At 40.9% G+C, this 24,963-nt stretch overlaps 1 protein-coding gene across 1 annotated transcript in view; it reads left to right on the forward strand.

Moving 5' to 3' along the window:
• The first annotated feature begins 8,033 nt into the window (after nt 1–8,033).
• LOC147886261 (uncharacterized) overlaps nt 8,034–24,963 on the forward strand; it is a 70,449-nt gene continuing 53,519 nt past the window's right edge. The window contains exons 1-2 of the mRNA XM_087395434.1: nt 8,034–9,993; nt 12,523–13,017. Of these exons, the coding sequence (XP_087251560.1) occupies nt 8,737–9,993; nt 12,523–13,017 (1,752 nt within the window). The 5' untranslated portion in view covers nt 8,034–8,736. The remainder of the gene's footprint in view (nt 9,994–12,522; nt 13,018–24,963) is intronic.

Raw genomic sequence — 24,963 nt, forward strand, 5'->3', positions numbered from 1 at the left:
TTTATTGGCCCTTGAGTTAGCTTTATTGCCCTCCTAAGATGTCCATGAGGGTTTACGCAAGTGGTTTGGTGCTCACAATACATGACCTACAGAGTTGGCTAGGAGCTTGTCAAATAAGTGCATATTGCATACAATACATGGTTAAAGAAATAGAAATTAGAACAATCATCAGTCTTAGACAATTACAAGCATAATGGACATAGATGTTCTTTCAATATCAACGATGTTTCAAATTTGTATGGAACCGTTGCACATGTGAAAGCAATGACTATTAAACGTATACTTCAATAAAATCAAGAGGGGACAAACCCAAGCTTCTAAGCATGTGTATATAGCTTATTCTTTTTAGGTGGGGTTGCAAGGGGAAAGGGTTAAGCACCATGATTTAGGATAGATCTGAAGATAGGGATGGTGAGTTTCTTGAGCGATCTAATGTCATAGTGAATCAAGTGGTGACATGTATATATAGGCTTCCAACATGCAAATCTTGCTATTTCAAAAGTTGTTAGATGTCGTGGTGGATAGTCTCTAGTGAGTGGTCGGAGACTAATACCTTGAAGGTGTAGGTGCTGGGGTATTCATATAAACAAAGAGCAACTTTTAGACTATTATAGAAAAAGGTTGTGCACATGGTATTATTTACTTTCATGCCCTAGTCTTAGTAATAGAAAGAGTTATGGCTAGTGTTATTGCATCAAAAGATTATTCCCAATCAACATTCAACACTTGGATGTTTTGTATATATTATAAGGTGGTGGTTGCATTTGTAGGGAGTGAGTGTTCCAAGCTCTAGTGCGGCCCAAGGTGGCCATCTCGTGTGAATTGCCCTCATCCTTTAATTTGTATAATTGCGCTTAGTTATTGGTTGCTCTCGCCTTGTGGCTCACGGGGGCTGTGCACGTAAGGTGAACATTACTAGCATAAGTAGGGTGATGAATGGATGCCGAGAGTAATCTGTGACTTGAGGAGGGACATGAGTATGGGCACTGCATATGCATGGTGTAGTGCAAGGTGAACATTGCATAGCATAAGCAAGGTGATAGTTGGGCATCGAGTGTTCCATGGAATTGAGGAGGGACACGAACATGGGGCATGCGATATGGCACGGTGCCTCGAGAAGAGAAGGGGAAGTAAGAGATCATATAGAAGAAGCGGGGGCAATGGCTACTTAAAACCGAGCAGAATGCATATACAACTAAATAGGGCCCCCTAGCAAGAAAAAGCCGCTATTAATTAATTTCTATGTGTGGAAGGGGGGCGAGCACAGTGAATTAAGCTAAGGGAGGAGGTGCTATTAACGAATAGGTCCCAAGCAAAGTCTAGAAGGTTAGAAGATCCAAAAGGATCTTAACCGCCCCAGCAAGTATATAAGGGGACGAGGGAGAGGGATGGGGGAGAGGTAGAGGAGAAGGGGGGCTATGAGGCTCCCCCAGAAGAAGGAAGAACAGGAAGGGGAGCCTGAGTGGAGGGAGGGGGAAAGGGAGGGGGGGGGAGGGGGAGGGGAGGGAGAGGGAGGGTTGAGCACAGGGGAGAGTGAGGGAGAGTGAGGGAGGACTAAGCACAGGTGAGGGAGAGGGAGGGAGGAGAGGAGAGGGAGGAAAGGGAGAGGAGAGGAGAGGAGAGGGAGGGGAGGGAGAAGAGAGGAGAGGAGAGGAGAGGGAGAGGGCCTGAGCGCAGGGTAATGCAGGGAGGGGAGAGGGAAGAAAGTTTGAGATGTTGAGGCGAGGCTCATTAGAGAGGAGAGGAATTATGTCAATTACATGTATTCGACATAGGTTAAGTGAGGCATACGTTAAGTGGTTGTGACACAAAGATTAATTATTTGCGAATAGGTACATTTTACTAATTAGTGGGATTAATTTTTTTAAATAAAAATAGTGGGATTTTGCTCAAGCTTTACATGCAAGGCTGTCTTAAAGACATCGATTAGGATAAGGTGTGAAGAGGGGAAAAGAGGGCAACGAATGGGGAGGCAACATGTGGAGGGGGAAAAGCGGGAGGGGGGGTAATAAAATCTAGGATAGGAAGGGGGGAAAGTGATAAAAGGGGAGGGAGATTAGAGGGGTAAATAAAGGGATTAAAGGTGGGATTAGGGGGGGTAATAAAGGGGGAGATTAAAGTTTCTGGTTGCCAGTAAGGGGTAAACTCGCAAAGAGGTTAAATGTCACTCCTACTTGCCCTCGCAAAGAAGCTAAATGTCAATCCTACCTGCCCTCTATGCAGGAGGTAGTGGAGTTTGTAAGGCACTTATTTTGGAGCTGCTCAATCACAGGTGGTGTGGACTAAGGTAGAAAGAGCCATGTGGAACTTGGGCTTAATGCACAGGTTTGCAATTGGTCCTAGGTGGCAAACTACGCTACTGGGAGACCCATGCAAGTTGCCATCTACGCTTACAAGTGCATGGCCCTACATAAGGGCTGCAATATTCTTATCCACGTGGGAAGCCAGGAGCCGGGTCATCTTCCAGCATAAGATTCCTATCCGTTTCGGAGTTTTCATTGTCTTAGCAGGAGTTCATATGCACTCAAATGATTTCAGCTGCCTGGTGTTTAATCAGGATCCTGTTGTTGGTCAAGTAGTGAGGGATGTAAGCTTCCATATAGTGGATAGGTGAGGATGTTTTGCTACTCAGTGTGGGCTTGTGCGGTTAGCCCCTTTATAGTGGCCAAATTTTGTTCTCAATATATTTTGGGTCTTTTCATTTTGCAAGGTTGACCCCTATATAATATATTCGACTGTTAAGCCCATTTCAAGGCTATAACTTGAATTGATTGGTTTATAATTGGAGAAATAAATTGTGAATGTCATAAAGAAAAGTAGTAAAGGCAATAAAGAGGCATTTTCCAGGTAAATTCTATGTGCAAGCTATGCATGTTTACTTAATATACCTTTATATGTACATCACAAGGTTGGTACATTTGAAAATGACAAATATTTTTTATAGCTCATGATTAGCCTTTGGAAGGATGTTAAAATCATGTGAAGAAAATGTTACAGCATGTGCTTATTAGGTCGCATGGTAAAGTATAGTGGGTCATGGCCATAAAACCTATTTGGGTATCATCTACACCTTCTTATGAGGATATGCTAAATGCCTGGCAACTATTGAAAAAAGGGTTGTAGTGTTGGGGTCAGATTTGGCACAAATTTGGTTAAGGTCAAAGACATGGCCCTCAATTAGGGAGTTTGGACTCTGAAATCAGGATATGAATCCATATTAAGACTATGGGTGGGGAGTTATCCAATGAAAATGGGGAAAAAAAAAAGAGACCATGGGTGGGAAGTTATTCAATGGAAATGGGGCTTTTAGTACCTACTCCCAAACTATCCAACCTAGCTCATATGGGTACCTAATCATAAGTGAAAAGTAACTATCAACCTATGTGTATGGCACAAATTAGTTGAGGCTTCTTTGCCAAAGAAAATCCCAAAGAAATTTCCACTTTGCTTTTGTCTCATCTTATGGCGAATGTAGAGATGTCTCGAGCCTAGCAAGGATATTTCCCATCTTTTTATGGCTTGCTCTTCAACTAGGCACCGCGTGTGTGATTTAGTTCAATGGGAGATCCTGATAATTGGGTTGTTATTCTTTGGGGGATATCATAAAACTCAAAGGGATCAACAGACCGTTCTTATAGCACATGCCTTATGGTTTATCAATAGTGCAAGAAGTGGTTTATAGATTATCACATTTTCTAACGCAAAGGCCCTTTCCTTGGATAGGCTTGACAAGGAAAAAACAAGTGATGCACTAGATCTATTATATTAATGAGCATCTGACTAGTATAATGGACCAAGATTTGAAATTACAAATCCAAGTTAGCCTTCTATTAGTCAACTCAATGGGAGGGGATTTTAGCTCTACTCTCCTTTTGATAAGATAAATTATGTTGATAATATGATGTTCTTTGCTAAAGTTATAGGATAGCAATCATGCAAATCCTTATGATATATAACAATAGTCACTTTTTCTTTTCTCTTAAAGAGACAACATAGAAAAATGGATAATCCAATAGGTCTCAACAACTAGTGTAATGAAAAATCAAATTGAATTTATGTTAGTAGGGAAAACCACACACTAGGGTCACCTACTTAGGCACGTAGAGTGATTCCCTTATTTGAGGGTTGTGTGTGTGCACATGCATAGATACGCTATTATCCTCTAAATTGATACTGTGATTGTATATGGGCTTACACTTTATTTTCATTAAAAAATATCCTCATATGGCTAGCTCGATAAGTGTCCAAGTTGACAATTGCCCAAAATGCAAGACAGAAAGATATATCCGTAACTTCATGGATTTATAGCATAGGGTATTAATATAAGCACATTTCCAAACGGGCACCTTTATGAATGTGCTATTATGTAGTTGCTCAAGGAGAAGTTTTTTGAGGAAGCCGCGGTAGCCCAATGGTAAGGATGGCAGCCTACCAGGGCGACAGCCCTCATTCAATCCCCTTGGGGGTTAGAGGCAGGGCAGGATGCCCCTCAATAGCCTCAACCAAGTGTGTGAGTTGGGTGGGTGAGTTTTTTTTTTTTTTTTAAGGATAAGTTTTCTACTTTCCATGACCGGTCATTCTATATGACCATAACATTTGTATCATCCTATCTTGATAGTAGGAAACTCACACCAATCTCACGACTGTCTCAAATATCATGGAATATATTGTATAGTGGATAGGATGCACACCTCAAAAGGAATATTGCTTATTCTTTACTAGATCATGACTACAGAGTAGATAAATCAATCACTCCCATGGTGTCCACCCTTGTAAAAATGCGCATTTGTAAGTGTACAGGTGTGTGCATTTGTATGTGTACATATGTGTGCATCTAAATGTGTGCATCTGTATATGTACATAGAGTGTACATACATGTGCATCTATAAGTGTAGATATGTGTGCATTTCTAAGTGTTTAGTGTATTGTGCTAGAAGGATGTCTCACATGTTAATATGAAAGTCACCTCGCTTCATGCTTGTCTTAAAACCAAACTATGTAAATATATTTTGTATTTTGAACCCTCATTTGATAAGTAAATAAGCCTTATATAGGTTATATGCCATGCACTATATCTATAAGTTTTGCTATGAGCATTTCTCTACTTATTGTCTACAAACTTGCACGACATGGTTTTATGGGGCAAGGAAGAGAGAGAGAGAGAGAGAGAGAGAGAGAGAGAGAGAGAGAGAGAGAGAGAGAGCACCAACTTAGATATAACTGCAATGTTTTTGCCACACATCTATTGGTTAAAATTGTGTGGATATGCATATAGCTACGTGTACCATGGAGGATGTATGTGTTCAAGCCACTTTAAGGCAATAGCTCACAGTCATTGCTTTGCAAATGTAAATATAAATTGTGCATGCAAGGGTCATTTCCATAAAGAAAAGCACTTGTACAAGCGATAAAGAGGCATTTTTCCATGCAATTTTTGTATGCGAGCTATGCATGCTTACTTATAATACCTTTATATCTACATCACAAGGTTGGTACGTTTGAAAACGATAAAATTTTTTAATAGCCTCTGAGATCTACAAGGCTAGCCTTTGTAAGGATGTTAAAATCATAGACACAAAACTTTATAGCATGTGCTTACTAGATCCCATGGTAAAATAAATTGTTTGGTTATAATGCACATTCAAGACAAAATCTCAATGATCTCAAAAGTGCCTTGAGTCTTTCTACAATACATAATGGCATAAGCATTAGGCTTTATGCATAAGAAAGAAAAGTTGGCAGATGTTTAGTTCTCTTCATTAACATGGTTGCGTGGGGTAGGAATGTGATTTGTAACGAGGTGACACAAAATCTTAAGGATGTCAACGTTGAAGTCAATCAGACCTTATTACATTGCTTGACTAATAGCATTGTTGCTTTACATAATCTCAATTCACAATAACTCATTTTATTTTGAAAAGAGGCTTCACTTTAGTATTTCCATATTTAGCTCATCACCATCTCAATGTTCTATACAATGAACCTTACATAAATGATATGTTTCATATGTATCATAGTATATGATATAATAAGAGTGGCGTACATAAAAGCAAGAACCTTAAAGAATCATTTTTCATAGATATCTAAACATAGATTTGTCAACTTGTTAGTATTTCCATATTAAGCTCATCACCATCTCAAAGTTCTACACAATGAACCTTACATAAATGATATGTTTCATATGTATCATAGTATATAATATAATAAGAGTGGCGTACATAAAAGCAAGAACCTTAAAGAATCATTTTTCATAGATATCTAAACATAAATTTGTCAAGCTGTTTTCTTATAGTATTTTTTAATACTTTACTAGGTATATTGGATTATGAAGTCATTGTCTATATAGAAAGATAAACACCACTATGTGAGCAATAAGATTATTTCTTTAAAGAAACTAAGAATAGACATGGACACATACTTATGTGGTTTGACAATCTTATTGCGTCTTGGTTAGTTTCACTTAAACTCCACTCATTGTTTGGTGGTCATTTGCACTTTTAGCACTTATGTCCCACAATGTGGCAAATTTAGGCCCGATGCTTATTACTGGTACTCAATGCTTTGCATTGTGAGTTTGTATGTGACATTTTGCCAAGAATCAAAGAAATCACCTTAGTACAAATATGTCAAGCAATGTTGAATTTCAAAATACATGACCTACAGAGTTGGCTAGGAGCTTGTCAAATAAGTGCATACAATACATGGTTAAAGAAATAGAAATTAGAACAATCATCAGTCTCTGACAATTACAAGCATAATGGACATAGATGTTCTTTCAATATGAACGATGTTTCAAATTTGTATGGAACCATTGCACATGTGAAAGCAATGACTATTAAACGTGTACTTCAATAAAATCAAGAGGGGACAAACCCAAGCTTCTAAGCATGTGTATATAGCTTATTCTTCTTAGGTGGGGTTGCAAGGGGAAAGGGTTGAGCACTATGATTTAGGATAGATCTCAAGATAGGGATGGTGAGTGTCTTGAGTGATTTGATGTCATAGTGAATGAAGGGGTGACATGTATATATAGGCTTCCAACATGAAAATTTTGCTATTTCAAAAGCTGTTAGATGTCGTGGTGGATAGGCTCTAGTGAGTGGTCGGAGACTAATACCTTGAAGGTGTAGGTGCTGGGGTATTCATATAAACAAAGAGCAACTTTTAGACTCTTATCGAAAAAGCACGTGCACATGGTATTCTTTACTTTCATGTCCTAGTCTTAGCAATAGAAAGAGTTATGGCTGTATAATTGCATCAAAAGATTATTCCTAATCAACATTCAACACTTGATTGTTTTGTATATATTATAAGGTGGTGGTTGCATTTGTAGGGAGCGAGTGTTCCAAGCCCTAGTGTGGCCCAGGGTGGCCATCTCGTGTGAATTGCCCTCATCCTTTAATTAGTATGATTGCGCTTAGTTATTGGTGGTTGCTTTCGCCTTGTGGCTCAGAGGGGCTGTTCGTGTAAGGTGAACATTACTAGCATAAATAGGGTGATGAATGGATGTCGAGCAATCCGTGACTTGAGGAGGGACATGAGCATGGGCGTTGCATTTGCATGGTGTAGTGCAAGGTGAACATTGCATTGGGAGTCGAGCGTTCCATGGAATCAAGGAGGGACACAAACAAGGGGCACGCACGCGATATGGCACGGAGCGTGGGGAAGAGAAGGGGGAGTTAGAGGGAGGTAGAAGAAGGGGGGGCAATGGTTATGTGAAAACCGAGCATAATGCATATACAACTAATTAGTAGAGGGATTAAAAAAAAACAAAAAATAAAAGAAATAGTGGGATTTTGCTTAAGCTTGACGTGCAAGGCTAAGTCTTAAAGGCGTGGATTAGGACTGGGTGTGAAGAAGGGGAAAAAGAAAAAAGAGGGGCAGAGGCGACACGTGGAGGGGGAAAAAGGGGGGGGTAAATAAAATGTGGAGGGAGATTAGAGGGGTAAAGAGAGAGATTAAAGGTGGGATTAGGGGGTAATAAAGGGGGTAATGAAGGGAGATCCTTGTCTGAAGGAGCTAGCTTTTCGGGATCTGCGTCGTCTTCTTCCTCTTCACTAAACAAGAAGAAGAAGCTCAAGCTCACAGAACAAGCTCTGGCTATGGCGTTTCTCCTCCCCTCACTCCTCTTCCCCTCCTCTCCCCCTCACCCTTCCCCCGTCCGTCTCCCAAGTTGCATTCCCTGATTCGCTTGCTTTCCTGCATTCTCTGATTCTCTTGCTTCCCTTCTTCCCTTTCTCCTTTCTTCTTTTGTGCCTTTATCGCCCTGCATTCTCCATCCGCCTCGCATTTTGCTTTGCGCCCCCGCCTCGGCTTCTTCCTCGGCCGACTGAGCAGATCTGAGAAGCCCCGCCGATTCCTCTCCCGGAAATCTCGCTTGCATTTGTACGCTGTCTTCGTTTAGAGTGCGAATTACAAGGTCGGGAGGCGTCGGTGTGGCATTGGCATACTTTAGACACTCGCATGAGCTATTGGGTGGCCTTTCGAATTATGAACCGCGAACGAGGTACGCGATGAACGATCAGCAGATGTATTCTTAAAAGTCCCTGCAGAGGAAGAAGCAGTTCGTGTTCGTACTTCCAAATGGTATTAGCCTACTCTGACCAGTGTTTTCGCGGGAATTCCGGACAATGCGAGCCTCGATTTTTTGAGATGTACGGTGGATGCTATGCCTTCCCACCTTTTGCTGAAGACGCGGGTCCCGACGATCGGCATGGAAGGGTTCAGGCGTAGTTGATGGCAAGGTACGGTGGAGCGGCGATGATGGACATGAGGCAGCATAATGGAGGGGCATTGCCCGCTAACACTCTCCAGTTTAGTCCCCAGTCTGCACTTAGCAACGAGAACTACTTTCTGCTCGATCCTAGTCTAAGTCCATCGCATTCCATGGAATTTGGTGGGCTGAACCCTTCCTTTTCCTCGCAACTTGCCTCTGATTTCTCGTCGGTTTTCCTGGAGTCCTCCTCCCAGAACTCTTTTGAATTGAACATGGGGTCATCTATTGGCTGCATCCAAGGCCAGGCACAACCTTCAAACGGCTTACTTCTACCGGCAGATGAATGGTCAGGGACTACAAATTCTTCATCGGGGGCAAGCAGTTCACAACAGCAGCAGGGTCACCAAAATTGTTCTCCAAATCAGGGCCAGAGCACCCTAACTCAAGGTTCTCTAACGCAATCAGTGCTTTTAGAGACAAAGAAGCCGTTACAACGCACTTATGAGAACGGTCTTGCAGCAAATTTTGAGGCTGGGCAGGACGCGTTTGGGGTCCAGCATTCCAACAATAAAGGTCTCAATCAAGATGGGGACTTCATGACAGGGCACGAGCGACTTCAAGGATTGATGAAACAATCAAATTCCCAAGCTTCTCAGTTACTGCAGGGATCAAATCAGCAAGCCATGTTCCAGAACCCGTCTCAAAGTACAGATTTCCAGGGAGGTTATATTTGTCAGCAATCTCAGTCTGAAGGCATAACTTCCAACAATGTCACAGACTTACCTTCGCAAGATCCTGGCTTTCAGGAAGCTAGGTCATCAGTGCAGTCCCTTAAAATGGAACATGGTCAAATAATCAACCAGCAAGGGGTTCTTGAAGGTACCCAAAAGGCTGGGGTCCATAGTGTCCAATCAAATCATAATTCTGCACAGACTTCTGTATTTCAAGGCAGGGAAGGTGATAATTCTGTTGTCAACTATCAAGTCCCAAATCAAGAGGCGCTTTTTCAAGCGGGGCATGGGGAAAATGCATCCATGAGACTTACAACCACACATTTACCGCACCAGACTGGCCAGGGACTGCAGGCTATGAGGGGCTTAGCCCTACAGTTACAGGGAAAGTTGCCCCAATCCTCTTTGCAAACTCAAATTTCAAATCAGTACTTGAATCTGTCTGCTCATTCTGCTGCTGGCCATCAGGCTCCCAACATGTCTGCTCAACAGTCATTGCTACAGCCTCAAGGGACACCTGATCAACTTGGCGCTCTGCAATCACAAGTCAGTCTCAAATTTTCCTAGACTTCTTTCTTATCTTGGTCTTCTTATTGATAGACTTTTGCATGAGGTTTTGTACTGTTCTGCTTGACATTGTATATGTCCTACATGGAATAGTCTTTATTTATCAAAATTTATATCCCCAAATTCTTCTCATGTTGGAATGGCTTGTGACATTTTGGAAACTTCTTTTGCATGCAGTTCTTTTTCCTCTTTTCATATTAGATGTTTTAATATTGTATGATGAAATATCATCTGGTGTGCAGAGGAAGTTGGAGATCTGTACAGTGTAGTGCCCATCAGGACATGAATTGTTGTGAATAGTGGAACGGAATCTCTCTTATCTATGTGTCAGCCAGTTTGTCAGGATGGCAATGCTCATGGAAATGATAATATGCACTATATAGTTTTCAAGCCTGTTTTTTTGTAAGACAATTTCTGGCCCAGCAATACCTTGCAAAGGCTGCTTAATTTTGAGTCTATGAAGTCTATGGAAAAATGATAAAAACTTAGCAGAGTATGGTTGCTATCTTGAACATACGTTATTTGCATTAGCCTGCTTTAGTTTTCAGGAGTAGTATAGTTGTATGGATGGTGATTTGAAGCTAGTAGAATTTTGAGTCTCAGTTTGAGTGAGCTGTCTATTAACATTGAGACATATATACAATGTATGTATAAACAGGTATGGTATCTGGTTTCAACAGGTTGCAAAGTTTGGTTAGTTTTAGGGAGCTAAGTCTATTTCACAGAAGCCTATAAAGAAATAGTAATGGTCATGAAGTCCTTTAATTTTTGAAACCCAGATGACAGCTATGCTTGGGTACTGACAAGATCATAAGTGTAATTTTTGCTTGCTAAGTTAATTTTGTTATTTATTTTATCGTTTACTCTTAATTTTGTTTAATGTCTCTTCTCTCAAGTAGGGGAGAAAGGGGTCTCAAAAAGGCCTTGTAAGGACTGCATGAAGAAATAGATCAAGTTAAGACCAAGTGAACCCAATATGGTGGTAACCCATGGGCTAGGTGTCCGTTAGCATTTACTCAATTGACGTGATCAAGCTTGACCCTTGGATGGAGGTGGATGATGGATGGATCAAAGCCTAGGATGCCTTTCATGGATGATGGATGGACTTTGGTGGGCTCCAAATTGGCGAAATTTGCCTTCAAGTAGGTCTAATTAAGAGGGAGAAGGCGGCTGTAATTGTGGACCCTTGATTCAATCTAAGATCTATGGTGGAGATGGAGACGCCTAATGGAGGGCTATGATTCAAGTGCATTTTGGAGGGTGGAGATCAACCGAAGGAGATGAATGACTCGGATTCAAGCGCCATTGTCCACTTGCAAATCTAGGGCCTGGATTTGAAGCGCCATTTTCACTCATATCCTCCCTTGATCCACTTCCAAATCTAGGGCCCGGACTGAAGCACCATTTGCACTCATCTCCTCCCTTGGATCCACCTGCAAATCTATGGCCTAAGTTGAAGCGCATTTTCCTCTCATCTGCTCCATTAGATCTGTGTTGATCAGGGTTGATGTTTTACCCCTCTATCCTTTGATGGTATCCCTTAGATCTACCCCTTGATCTAATGGCTAGGAGTACTCTACTTCAAATTTGAATGCATCCCTTGGATTGGAGATTATATCAAGGGCTAGGAGTGAAGATCACGGGTCTAAACTTATGGGTTAAAGGTCTCCTCACCCGTAAATGCTTTTGTCAACCTCAACATACCATTGCTCTACACCTCATAGCACTCTCATTGGTACATCTGAAATTGCTTTCTAATCCCTTGAAATTAGGAAACACTAATTCGAGACCCTCTTGAGACCCCCATTTCTACCCTAATGCACTCTCTCTTTTCCTCTCTCCTCTGTTCTGTTGCTCATTTTATTAAAAAAATAAGTTTGTAAAATTGGATACATTCTAGTCTAACAGAAATGAATTGGTAAGTTTGGAGGCATTTTGGTTACTATGTCCATCGAAACAGTTCTCTGTTATCTTTAGACCTTTGTTTTTTCGCCTATTGCGTTAAGGATAGGCTGCAGTCTGTGAAGTTTCAATGGGATAACTCTGTCCCGGAGAACGGAGAATGCTGCTATATTAATGAGCATGTGATGTTTGTATAAATGAGCATAGATTTTTCACAAGATATTAAAACTTGTAGCAGCGCTCTGTGGTTCATCACAAAATTAATGCTCAGGCAAAAGCTATGTGCAATGTTATCGTAAATTTGCCAGTCTTCTGCCTTTTGGGTGAGTTATATTGTCTGTCATTTCAAGCAAGCTCTCATTGTATGTCATGATATATGCACACCCATTGGTTATATTGAATGGATCTCTGATTTAAGCTTCTTTAACAGCGTGCTTGTAAAGTTTATGCTTTACTTTTCCATTTTAATAGTTGCTGCAGCTTGTCAATGGCCTTCTTAGGTTTAAGTGACATTTTATTTTTTGAATTTGCAAGACATCTCAATTTCTTGGGCGTTCGTACTGATTTTTAGGGTCTGATATGTAAATTCTTATATGCTGTGACCAGTCAAATAGTCATCCATTATCGGTCCTGCTCCAATCACAGTCTTCTGCTCAGCTTCAGTCACTTTCCCAGGCGCAGGCTCAAGCTCATGCTCAAGTGCAAGCAGCCAATCAGCAAGCTGCTATGACTCAGCAAGCAGTATACCAAGCACGGCAGTTGCAAGCTGGTTCTCAGCAGCCACTGTTTCATGCCAATCAACAAAGTTCTTTCCACTCAGCTCAAAGTGCAGCAAAGCAGGCACACCCCGGCAGTCACAATCTGCATTTTAGTGGAGCGCAACAGATGATTGCCCAGATGCAACCAAGGTTACTCAACCCAATATTCCAGGGGTTAAAGGCTGGTGGCCAGCAGGTCTTGCAGCGCACGTCAGCAGGGGCATCTTTAGGATTTGTTAATGGCGTTGAAGGAAATATGAGGAATCCGATGCCTGGAGCCATTGCCTCTCGTTGTATTCAGGTCCTTATGTTGTACATTCAAGAACAAAGGAAGAGACCAAAGGTAAGTTTCCTATGTATCTTGTCATCTCAGCTTTGTGGAGTATCATATCATAATTGTTATATTTCTATGTAGAGTTGTTTCCAACTAGTGCCTTCATTATTTTGTTTGTGGAATGTCAAGGATGTCGCATACTCTCTGTTAGTGGGCTGAGTTGAACCATATAATCTCAATCTCAAAATCTGCATCTAGAACCTCGATCTGGATCTCAATCCGGTTCTTCAATCTGAATCTCTTTTACTATGGTCTACACCCACTGCTGGGCACTGATGACGTTGGTGGGAATGCCATAGTAGGTAGCCTGTTTTGCGATGCATGACGAGTTTATGATTTTTGACCTTGTGACTATCATGGTTGTAAGACACGTTAAGACACGACACGTTAGACACGCTTTAGACACGAGTGTCTAAAGTGTCTTAAAGATAAGACACTAAGACACGCCATTGTGATTATAATAATAAATATTTAATTAATATATGTATAAGTATACAAATGTACAACTTGCTAGCATAGCTCACTGCTAGATTCTAGAAGTACAATAAACTACACTTAAACAATGCAAGAAGGCACTTGTACAATGTAGTTAAGAGTCAAGACTCGTCACTCAAGACTTAAAACTTAAAGTTAAGACTCGCGACTCAAGAGCTCGCAAGTATTGAGTACTTTAAGGTTTAAATGGACAATTGAATCTTGTCACATGTGATATGAATGAAATCTACATCTCGATACATATAATTGAAAGGAAACTTTCGACTCTCAAGACTCAAATCTCTGAAGATTCATCCTAATCCGAATCTACGAGGTCACTGCCACTGCTAGATCCAAAGTCACCATCGATGATAGCATGGCTATGCCACTGCTAGATCCAAAGTCACCATCGATGATAGCATGGCTAAGTCAAACTCAATGTTGTTGTTACCCCCCACCCACCAAAAAAAAAAAAAAAACAAGAGTGTCTAAAGGTGTCTTAAGGTAAGACACGTGTCTTAAGTGTCTTATGATAAGACACGAGTGTCTTAACAACCATGGTGACTATCATGAGAGTGAAGCTGCACTATTTGTGTGTTTTTAGAGGAGTTTGGGCATGTTCCTAGATTTATCTAGCTATATGTTCCTGTCATATTCTAGCTTAAGTGGTGCATTACCTCCTGAGCTTTCTTTCTAAGTATCTTTTGCTTAGAAATGCTCCGGAGAGACTAAAATATTAAACACTTCCGTGTGAACTCTTGGGACACTCTATTAGTCTTCCGTTGCGGGACACCCTTTGGATAGGTCATTTCTAACAAGATCTAGGATTTGAGACAATAGTTGTTGAATATTGGTGAGGTCATACTTGACAGCCAGCTTATTCTGAACTCTTTGCCAGGGTCTTATTTGTCTTTTCACACTTCTCTAAGTTTGTGCATGAGGGGTAGTACAGTAGCAGTGGGATTGTTATTGCAGGAAGAACATACAAGAAAGAACATGTCTGTAAATCTGCATGTTGGGGATCAAGCCTTGTTGGCAAAAAGCAAGGTAAGTCTCATTGGTAGCCATCAATCTAGGACTGATTCGGCTTAGCCATCTAACAAAAATTCAGTTAATGTAGCTTGGTCCAAGAAGAATGGTAAGTGTCAGTACTGTGTGAAGAAAAGGAAAAGGAAGCTGGAATGACTGTTTCAGATTCCAATACACCAAATACAAACAAGAAACATGCTTCAGAAAACTACGTGGTTGAATATTGGTCCTTTGTAGTCAGCTGTTATGATGCTAGATATGAGCCAATCACGAGATTACTTACTTATTGTGAGTGTTGCTTCAGCTGCAGTTTGGTATTTTGACAGTGGGGCTTCCAGGCACATCATTTCAAGGAAGAATTTATTTGCTGCTTTATAGCCTGCTCCAGTTGACAAGAGTATCTTGTACCAACAATTCTCATACCCTGTGAAGGGGTTGGAAGGATTTTGCTGTCATTAGTTGATGGGACTGATTTATGCCTTCCAGATGTCCTTTATGAGCCGGGCATTAAGAAAAGTTTGCCGTCAATTTCCTCCTTTGGGAGAATAGGTTTTGTTGTCATTTTTGAGGATGATAAGTGCATTGTTAAGGATGGAGAAAAAGGACTATTGGATAGTCACTACAAGTACTAGCTGACAAGCATGACAGCAACATGTCAAATGCATGTGTGGCATCAGTTTACAGAACAAGATATGGCCATGTGAACTATGACAGTTTACAGTTGTGCCATAGACATGGGAACATGCCTTCTTTGGAGACTCCTCTCAAACATGTCTCTACAGAGTGTGTTTTGGGAAAGATGCACAGGAATGCCTCTTCGAGAGATGGATCTATTAAGTTCATATAAGTGATGTATTTGGTCCTATGGGGACACCATCTTTGGGACATAATATGTATTTTGGAGAGATAGGTAAAAGGCTTTCAACTATGGAGAGATAGGTAAAAGGCTTTCAGAGCATTCAAAATCTTCTATCCTTAGAGAACCTTGTTGTTGTAAAAGTAAGAGATTCCAAAGCTTTATTGATGCTGATTTAGGACATGTAGTCACAGCTGATACCTCAATTTTGCTTTCTAGTAACTTAAGAGACATCTTCATCAAAGGCACGAAATTTCGATTGTACTCTTTTAAAGAGTCTTGCCTTTTAAAAGCTATCGATAAGGGAATCTCAAAGTTTGTTTTGCAATTAGAAGAATGTGTAGGAGTTCAAAATATCTTATCAGAATGGAAAGGGAAGATTTTGAGGAAAGTTGCTTTGAAACTAGAAGAAGTCCCTTCGGTTAATTGCTCAAAGCAAAGTAACCATCTTTCTAAAGAAGATGAAACTCTCCTTCGAAAATTCCATAGGAATTTTGTCATTTCTTATATGGACAAATGTTCCAATAACTTTGTTTTTATTTGCAAAAAGTCTTACTTAGAATGTCTTTTGAGAGAAGTGAACTCGCTTGCTAAAACTTACGCCCTTGCCTTAGCTTCTCAAAAAGATTTGATCTAAAAACATCAAAGTTTTTGCAAGTCTTATAGGTTTGTTTGCAATCCAAGTATACCTTTTCTTTGTGCTGCTTGGAAGTTTCACAAAACTCCCAAAAAGCCAAGATTTATTGCAGCTGCTTGTGAGACTACTTTGACAGATGTCTCTAAATGGCTAAGCTACTGCTTCAAAGCCATGTTGCCTAGTGTCCATGAACTTTGGAGGGACTTATTAAAAGGGGCAGATTTCCCCTCGCACTCAAGCTGGATTTTAAATGACTCTGTAGGAGTGATTCCTGTTGTAAAAATTTTTAATTCCTCTCGAAGCTTTCACGAAAAAGAGTCTCCTATTCTCCTTCAAACCTATGATTTTACGACGCTTTACACAAAGATTGAGTTGGAAGACTTGAAGTTTAGAATAAAAAAGCTAGTGGCTGAAGTTTTCAATCTGAGATTTGACAAAGATAGATGCAAAGTGCTAAAAGTTGAGAAAACAGCCTTATGCTTTGACTTCTTGTGGCTGAAAAATAAAGATCATGACATAGGTTCTAAAAAGAAAAGATACACAAAGGTAGTAAGTGTGGAAGATGTTTGCTCTTGGATAGATTTTCTTATAGATAATCTTTACATCACAATAAGTGATTCTTTGTTTCAACAAATTATAGGAATCCCCATGGGCACTAATTGTGCCGTCTTTTTAGCAAGCTTTTATCTTTTCACTTATGAATTTGAGTTTATGCAACGTCTTATTTCTATCAATACCTGCCCTATCATTTTACATAAGCTTAGCCAAGTTAGGCATTTTATAGATGATTTATTTGTACCAGATGTTCCTAACTTTCAAGACTTTATGTACAAAGACGCTAGTGCTTTTGGAGAAGGAATCTATCCTCGTGACTCTTGTGAACTGAACTGCACTTCAAGAGGGGCCTCTTGTGTTTTCTTAGATCTTAGAATCTCTCAATCTACCATAGGATTAGAGGTTGATATATACGATAAACGTGAACAACCTGAATATAGTGGTTTACACATTATAAAAATGCCTCACATTGACTCAAAACATTTTTGATTTAGTAAAATATGGAGTCATTTCTTCCCAATTCCATAGATTTTCCTGCCTTTTGTACAACTAAGGAGTCTTTTATCACTCAATGTGGTAATTTGATCACTTTACTATTACACAAGGTATAATCCAAGGAAAATAATGAAAAAAGTATGCACAATCTTAGATATGAAGTCTTTTATCTATAGTGTATTGGCCTTAGGTATGTTTAGAATGATTGAACATATGTTGAAAACAAAAAGCGGGGAGCTGAATAGCCCGTTTTTCTTTTAGTTTCAAAAGAGAGTTTGTTTGAGTATGCTTGTGCTTTCTAAGTTGGAAATGTATTTTTGACTCTTTGTAGGAAACAATACATAAGTGTAAGGGACCATTTAGCTTTTTACGTTTTAAATAAGAGTGAGAGTGAGAGTGAGAGTGAGAGTGAGAGTTAGACAGAGAGAGAGAGAGTGATATTTCAGTTTTTTGGAAGATTTTGTTTCTTGAATTGTTTATTTTTGCTTAGTCACCTGCTTCCTTTCTTCTTTATTTCTTGTTTTCTTTCTCTTCTGTTTATTTGACGTATTTTAGTAAGCACTGGGTTTGCCCAAGAGACTCCGCGGGTCTTTAGAAACCCAGTATAGCTGCTTATGCTTGGGCACTGATGACGACATAAGTGTTGCTTTGCTTGCTAAGTATGTCTTCCTTTTGTTTTTCTTAAAAGTTTTTGTTTACTTCTTTTTTCTTCTCTTTCATATTCTCTTTTATTTCTCTTTTATTTTCTGTGTAGATTTTTGATCTTTAAAACAACAAAAAATCTAAATTTGTATGATTGGACTTATTCTAGTCTTACGAAGGTATACATAATATGTATTTTGTGGCATTCATAGATGAGTTTTCCAGATTCTCATGGGTATACCCCTTAAAAGAAAAATCAGATGAGCAGTTTGTGGCTATGGTTGAGAATGAGTCAGGGTGCAAAAGTTCTGACTTTGAGAACAGACAGAGAGGGGAGTTTGAAGGAGAGAGGAATTATCTACAACCCCATATACACCTTAATAAAATAGTCTTGCTAAGAGAAAAAGGTCTTTGATGGAAATGGCTAGGTGCATGAAATCGAAAGATTGCCACATGGAATTTGTATGGAGGCAATAATGTGTGCAACACACATTTTGAATAGATGCCCAACCAAGGCCTTAAAACCAATTACTCCCTTTGAGGCTTGCTATAACAAAAACCCAAGGTTGACTACCACAGGGTTTTGACTGCACAGCCTATACACACATGCTAGTTAGTTGAAAAGCAAGCTGGGTAATAAGGCCATTAAATGCATTTTTGTTGGCTACATCAGTGATTTTTGCAGAAATCTCAGATTAGTCCAGGATTCAGTCTGGTGGACAGTTGCATACAGGTTATCAGGATGTGTGAGAAGGGTTACTTCCACTGGCAAATTGAAGGCACTTAAGATCTTGCATTAGAAGGTCAGAATATTCAGCCTGCATATGTGATGCATAGCAGCCTTTGGATGCTCCCGATCAACTCCAAGATCAGCATATCACACGTGAGATGTGTAGGCGTGAGCTGCTTCACAGAAGCTAGAACAGTCCTCAGGTAATTGTTACAAACTCTAAAAGACAGCAGACTTCCAGCTGTAGGACAAGGGCTGATTCAAGAGGAACAAGAGGAGCAAATGATGCTGATACAGCTTGGATGAGTTCATTGTGCAATTCAGAAGAACCTGACAGTTTTGAAGACGCTCAAGACAGTGAGCATTGGATGAGAGCCATGAAGTAAGAATGGGATTCTATCCAAAAGAAGCTATTGGGACAAAGTGGGTGTGCAAAATCGAAAGTAAATCTGATGGTACCATTGACAGGTACAATGAAAGATTGGTTGCCGATGGCTATTCTCTGCAAAAGGAGATAGATTATGATGAGACCTTTGCCCCCACTTCTAGTATGACAAATGTGTTATTTCATTGGCAACTAATTCTGGGTGGAAAGCACATCAATGGAAATTAAAACAATCTTTCTCAATGGGGACTTGCATGAAGAAGTGTAGAGATATTTGACCAGTCAGGGTCTACTGAATAGCCAACTGAAAGTACCCTATATGTCAAGAAGGACAAAAGGGATTTGCTGATTGTCATCTTTTATGTGGATGATCTGCTGCTTATAGGCACAAGTGAAGAGAAATTGCAGATTTCAAGAATGATTTCATTTGAAATGTTTGATTTGGTGTTTTTTCACTGCTATCTGGGCATTCAATTTATGCAAACAGATGTGGGCATTGTTCTCAAACTGTCCTAATACATATATGGGCTGTTACAAAGCTTCAATTTCCATGACTGCACAGTGCATGCCCATTTCTACTCCAATGTAGCCTGGATTGAGGCTGTCCATGCATGATCCGAGTGAACCATTTGATGCTTCAGCTAGGCTGTGGATTCCTTATGTACTTGTGCAATACCCGTCCATATATTGAGTTCAGTGTATGCCAGTTAAGCATGTGTATGCACAGCCCAAAGACAACATTGGAGTACTAAATTTTGTTTTTTCAAGTATTTGCAGAATCCTCAGTCTCTTCTTTGTTGTATGATGGGAGGTGACCCTGACTTGCATGCTCTCATTGATTCAAATTGGGCTAGGAATTATGATACCGGACACTTCACCAGTTGAATTTGTTTTTTTATTTGTAGTTCATGCATTTCTTGGTTGAGCAAGAAACAATCGAATGTGGCTACACCATCATGTGAAGCTGAGTAGCGTACAGGGCAACCTTCACAACTACAATAGAATGTGTATGGCTCATGCAAGATGGGCATATCTTTGTAGTGGTTTGCAGCCATCTACTCCCATACTCATTGACAGTTAGAATGCTATAGCAGTGGCATGGAATCCTATGACTGATGCACACACGAAACACATTGAGATACATTATTACTATGTTAGAGAGAGATTGCATGCAAGAGAGATTAGTTTGATCTCTTGTCATAATGCTATAGCTCTTTACACCAAGGCTCTACCTAGAGAAAAGTTTGAAGCTTTTTGCAAGCTTTAGGCTTATGTATGTTTTGTATATGGGACTACACACCTTGTACATCAGGACATTGGCACTGCAGGGGGGTTGCACTGGGGTTTTGTCATGTTCACAACCCTTTGTACTCTTTCACTCCTCATTCTTGGAGCTTTAGTTTGTGGATTCTCATGTTTAAGTCTCTCCACATTGTCCTCTCCGCCCCCATCTCCTTAGCTAGTTTGAGTGTGGATATGAAATCGTAAGACTATTGACCATTGCAAACTTGTAATTGTGCTTTCGGTTCTCATTGTAAGTTATTTTGCAAGCTAAGCTTCCTTGGAATCATAGAAGCCTTGGTCTTGATGGCCTCATACTATTGGGAACACATTTCTTTCCTGCAAGGTTCCATCCCGGCCAAAAGATCATTGCTTCTAATAAAAAACCCGTCAGGATTGCTGGTATCATTGGGTGGCCAACCCATCTTATTGTGCATTTACAACTACCCTTCTTGGGTAAAGAATTTATCATTCGTTTTATGTGTGTTGTAACAGCTTTGTCCCAGCTCCAAAGAGTTGACCCTAAGTGTAGAGGATGGAAGATGCATCTCTAAAAACATCATATCGTAACAAGTCGATAAGATCAGACATGTATCAAATAGATAATAATGATAACATGGACGCCTTCATGTCCTTATTTTCCAATGATCTATATTATTAGGCAAATAATTCTTATCATGTTTAGGATTATCTTCCCATGCCTTTCAAACGTTGGGGTGGAATTTGACAGCCATTGCAATATGCCAATTCCTGCATGGTAATTTTGCCAATCTCTTCCAAGCAGTCATGCTACTAATGGTGAATTAAGATCTTGGATGTTTCATTCCACGTAAGGTTTTTTCTTCTTCAAATGCAAAGTTGTCATAAGGCTTGCTATAAAAACCAATCATTAGCTCTTAGATTGGGATCCTAGTAGACCCCACCCTTTAAAAACAAAAATAATAAATATAGTACTTGAAAGCCATTGAAAATTTCAAAGGATTGAACATCCATGTAATTTTGTAAAAGATAACGCATTCGACTTCAACAATCTCAAAGAACTAAATATTCATGTATCTTTTTGCAAAAGATAGAGCAATTAACTTCTACAAAATCTCTCCTTGTTTTCAAAGAGAAGGTCAAACAAGGAACCTTACCCTAGTTTGCGTATTCAAGATATGAGTAAGTTGGAACACCCTAGGACCTTCCCTCTTAAAAGGGAAAAAAATGCACCGTATTCATAGGATTGCTCGTTGTTTTTCTTCTTGTAGCTTAAATTAGAGACCCTAGTCGAACTTTTAATGAATATGGGTAAAATCTATTGATGACTTGCCTCAAAACAATATCTTGATGACTTTGTCTCAATAAACAGTAAACATGAAAAATCTTGATGCCATGATAAGAAATCATTATCATAGATTTAATTATACCCAGTACATAATAACCTTAGCTATCTTGGTTAAAGCTATCATGAGATGGAATCAAAAGGTTTTGAGGCTAGCTTGCCTCTCCAAATTTTTTGAAATTTCGATTTCCATAGCGGAACATTTTTCACATCCCTCAAGGGAATCTCGAATACAAAAAGGTTGTTTTTACTTTATAACAAGGGCCTGGTTCATTGGGACTTTGCGAATCGGATTAAATTGTTCGAAACTAGCTAGATGTAGAAGGTACTTGATGCCTTAGGATAGGAGTTAGCATAGGTCTCTCTTTGTGCATTGCGCATGCCCTGCCACCCTACTGGATTTCGTGCACGTTGTCGAAAATATAAGGCTGGAAGGCTCCAAAAAAGATAAAAATCTTAACTAGGACAATGTATTAAGGACATCCAAAATGTACTTCTTATGCATGTCCTTCCCCCCCCCTCACCCCCCCCCCCCCCCCGCTCCCCCACAAAGAAAGGTAAATTCTATTAATGCTTGATAAAAACCATACAACCAGCTTCCAAAAGGAGCTGTCAATGAAAACAAGAAAAAAGGAACGGGTTGCCCAGCTACAAGGAACAACACAACTAGATCTCATGGCACATCGCCTATAGAGACTCCGAAAGAGGATCTAGCAACCATGGTGGTGGTCTATATACCCAACGAATACACCTCACGGAAAAGGTGTAGAAGATGCCTGCCTGTCATAACTGGCGGAAGTGCTCCCGTCTCTTGATAGTCTCTCTCGAGCCTGGAGTACCGTGCTCCTAGATGGCACAAAGGTGAATATGATATCTTGCCAAATGGCTACTAGGGTAGCCGTCGGAGAAATCGCCTGACCTCCCATCGCTCGGCTGCATCAAGCCACCCCAACGTTCCAGGCAATAATGTTGGAAACAGTCTCCCAAACACCATCCTTCGGGAGAGGTGGTGGGTGTGAACGGGAGGGCTGAACTGCATCATCAATCTCAATCTGGGAAATGTGTTGCTTGTATCTTGTAAGTCGGCGTGACACGGTCGATCGCGAAGGCGTGGCCTCCCTTTGTGAGACAGGCCACCATCCCCCACGTGAAATCCGTGCTCATCCTCCGTGTGCTAGCAACAATCCCGAAGGATGCTAGCCACATCCGTTGTGCAATAGGGCAGCCCCAAAGATAGTGCGGGATCATCTCCATAACTCCATTAACACAACCAGTGCATCTACCATCTATCCTCATCTGCTCCAGCCAAGGGCCAATGGGCAGGCCCTCATGCGCCAACAGCCAGAAGAAATAAGAAATTTTCCGCGGGCGCAAGCTCGTCCAAAGGCAGGGCCAAAAATGACCTTTGACCTCTCTCGGGACATCCTGCTCTAGCCAGTGTTATCCCTCGTGGGGGACCATGCTGCTGCCTCAAGCTGAAAACGGCGCCCAATACAAGTAGTGTACGAGAAGAAAGAGACCTCCTCCACCCACTCTGAGTGCCCTATGCGAGCTGGCCAAAACCACTCCCTTGGGTCCCACAGAATGTCACATAAAGGTCTGCCCTCCCAAATCCATAAGCACCACACTGCTCCCTTCGGGGTCGATAAGACTAGGAGGGGTCGATGTACCAAGTCTTGCCCATGCGACTCACAATCCTGACCCTCTGCCACTCCTCTAAGTCCACCTCTGTCTCCTCCTCATCTTCGACTCAGCCTGTAGAGATCCTCCTGGTCCCACTCGATAAAAGTGAGACTGGGGGGGGGCCAAGAGACTCCCGAAAGAAGCGTATCCGGAGTAGTACCCCTGTTCGCAAGAACTGTCCTGACCAACAATGGGGGGTCCAAGGGCTCCGTAATCCCTCCCACCAACAGTCTGGGCTTGATGATGTTGCATCTTTATAGTAGGTGTGTAAAGTGAGTTAAGGACTTCTTGGATGCATGTAAGAAGGAGGAGATGAGCATCCTGTAATGTGGCTTGAGATCTCGTAATGAAGTAGCCTCTTTCATGAACATTCCTCTCTTCTCTTGTGTGTGGATTCCCCCCTTTGCATGTTCAAATGGACATCCCCCCCCCCCCCCCCCCCCCCCCCCCCCCCGCCTCCCCCTCCCCCCCCAAAAAAAGGAAAACAGGAAAAGCTTGCCAACAATGTCTCAATACATATTTCTTGGAAGCACTAAGTACTTGGCTTGACTTTGTGGCTATTCAAAATTGGATCTTTGGCCAAGTTTGATAGAAATCTCCAAGCTGCTTCAGTCCATGGGATTTGATGTCTCGAGGGGTTCTTGTTTTCCTTTACACTATACGGGAGGGGGACTTCTTAACGAACATTGTTACCATCGAAAGTCCCATACTTTCAATAAATAATCGCAATAATAGAGGATAGAGGATGTCACTGGGTTGTTTGGAAACTCAATTTGGAGAGAAACAGCCAGCAATCAACTCATGTTAGAATTAGAATTCATTTTAATCGTTTAGAATTTGCAATATTTAAATGAATTTGACTGAATGGCTGATTCCATCTAAGGGAGTAATGGTGTTTTCACACAGAGGCTGTTTTGAGAAAAATCGTTAGGCTCCTGATAAATTTTAAGACTTCTAAGGTGAGGAATCCACATGGTTACTCCAGCTGCAACATTGCGGATAGAGGAGGAAGCCTGCTTGAGTAGGAAGTGCTCTTTGCAAGAGGCTGCATGCATAGATGTGGAGCACTGCTCTAATCAGGATATGATAAAAAACAGGGGTTGATGTGAGCCAGGCTCCTTCGCCCACCCGCAAGGCAGGCCTAGGTACTCTGTTGTCTTATCCATGTATTTTTTCAGATCAGTGTGTACCGTTAGCCCACCCCCAGGCATATTCAAGCTAATCCTTTAACCCATACAGCCTGTATCCAATCCACTCGCATAGCTGGCCCATTCATCGGGACTGAAGCGGGTTGTAGTGAAATCATCCTGTTGGGATCTCATCATCGTTAAGGCATGCCCTCCCTGGATGTAATTTGAGCATAGGTTACCTCTTTGCAATAGGCTGTTTAGTAGTTTAGACTACTTGTTGGTGCAAGGAGAATATAAAACAAATTTATTTGACACAAACAACACAAGCAAGCATCAATCAACAAGAAATGTAAAGCAATCGTGTGGTTATAATCTTTGAAGGACCATGACATCAGTTTTGCATGCCAATAGTCTAGTCATCTTATCTACTTTGAAGACACAAGTGTTCCCAAGAGATCTGCTTTGAAGACACAAGAAGTGTCAGTTGATTTAATTGTTTAAATGAGCCTTTTTTGGAAGGCTCCCTCCAACAGAAGGGGGTCTTATTGCAAACAGAGGATGCACGATCTGATGAGATTTTATCCAGAGAACACAAGGATTTGCAGTCTCTCAACTGTCATCCAAATCCTGGATTGCATTGGTCAACATGGTTGTTTGCTTGACCAGCGAGTCGAGAAGCTCAATTATGTGTATGAAATGAGTCTCCACTGACGTGCCGGTGAACAAGGATGAGT

The sequence above is a fragment of the Dipteris shenzhenensis genome, chromosome 24, assembly GCF_047967505.1.
Source record: "Dipteris shenzhenensis isolate YYH24624 ecotype China chromosome 24, Dip_SZ_1.0, whole genome shotgun sequence".
NCBI classification, from domain to species: domain Eukaryota; kingdom Viridiplantae; phylum Streptophyta; class Polypodiopsida; order Gleicheniales; family Dipteridaceae; genus Dipteris; species Dipteris shenzhenensis.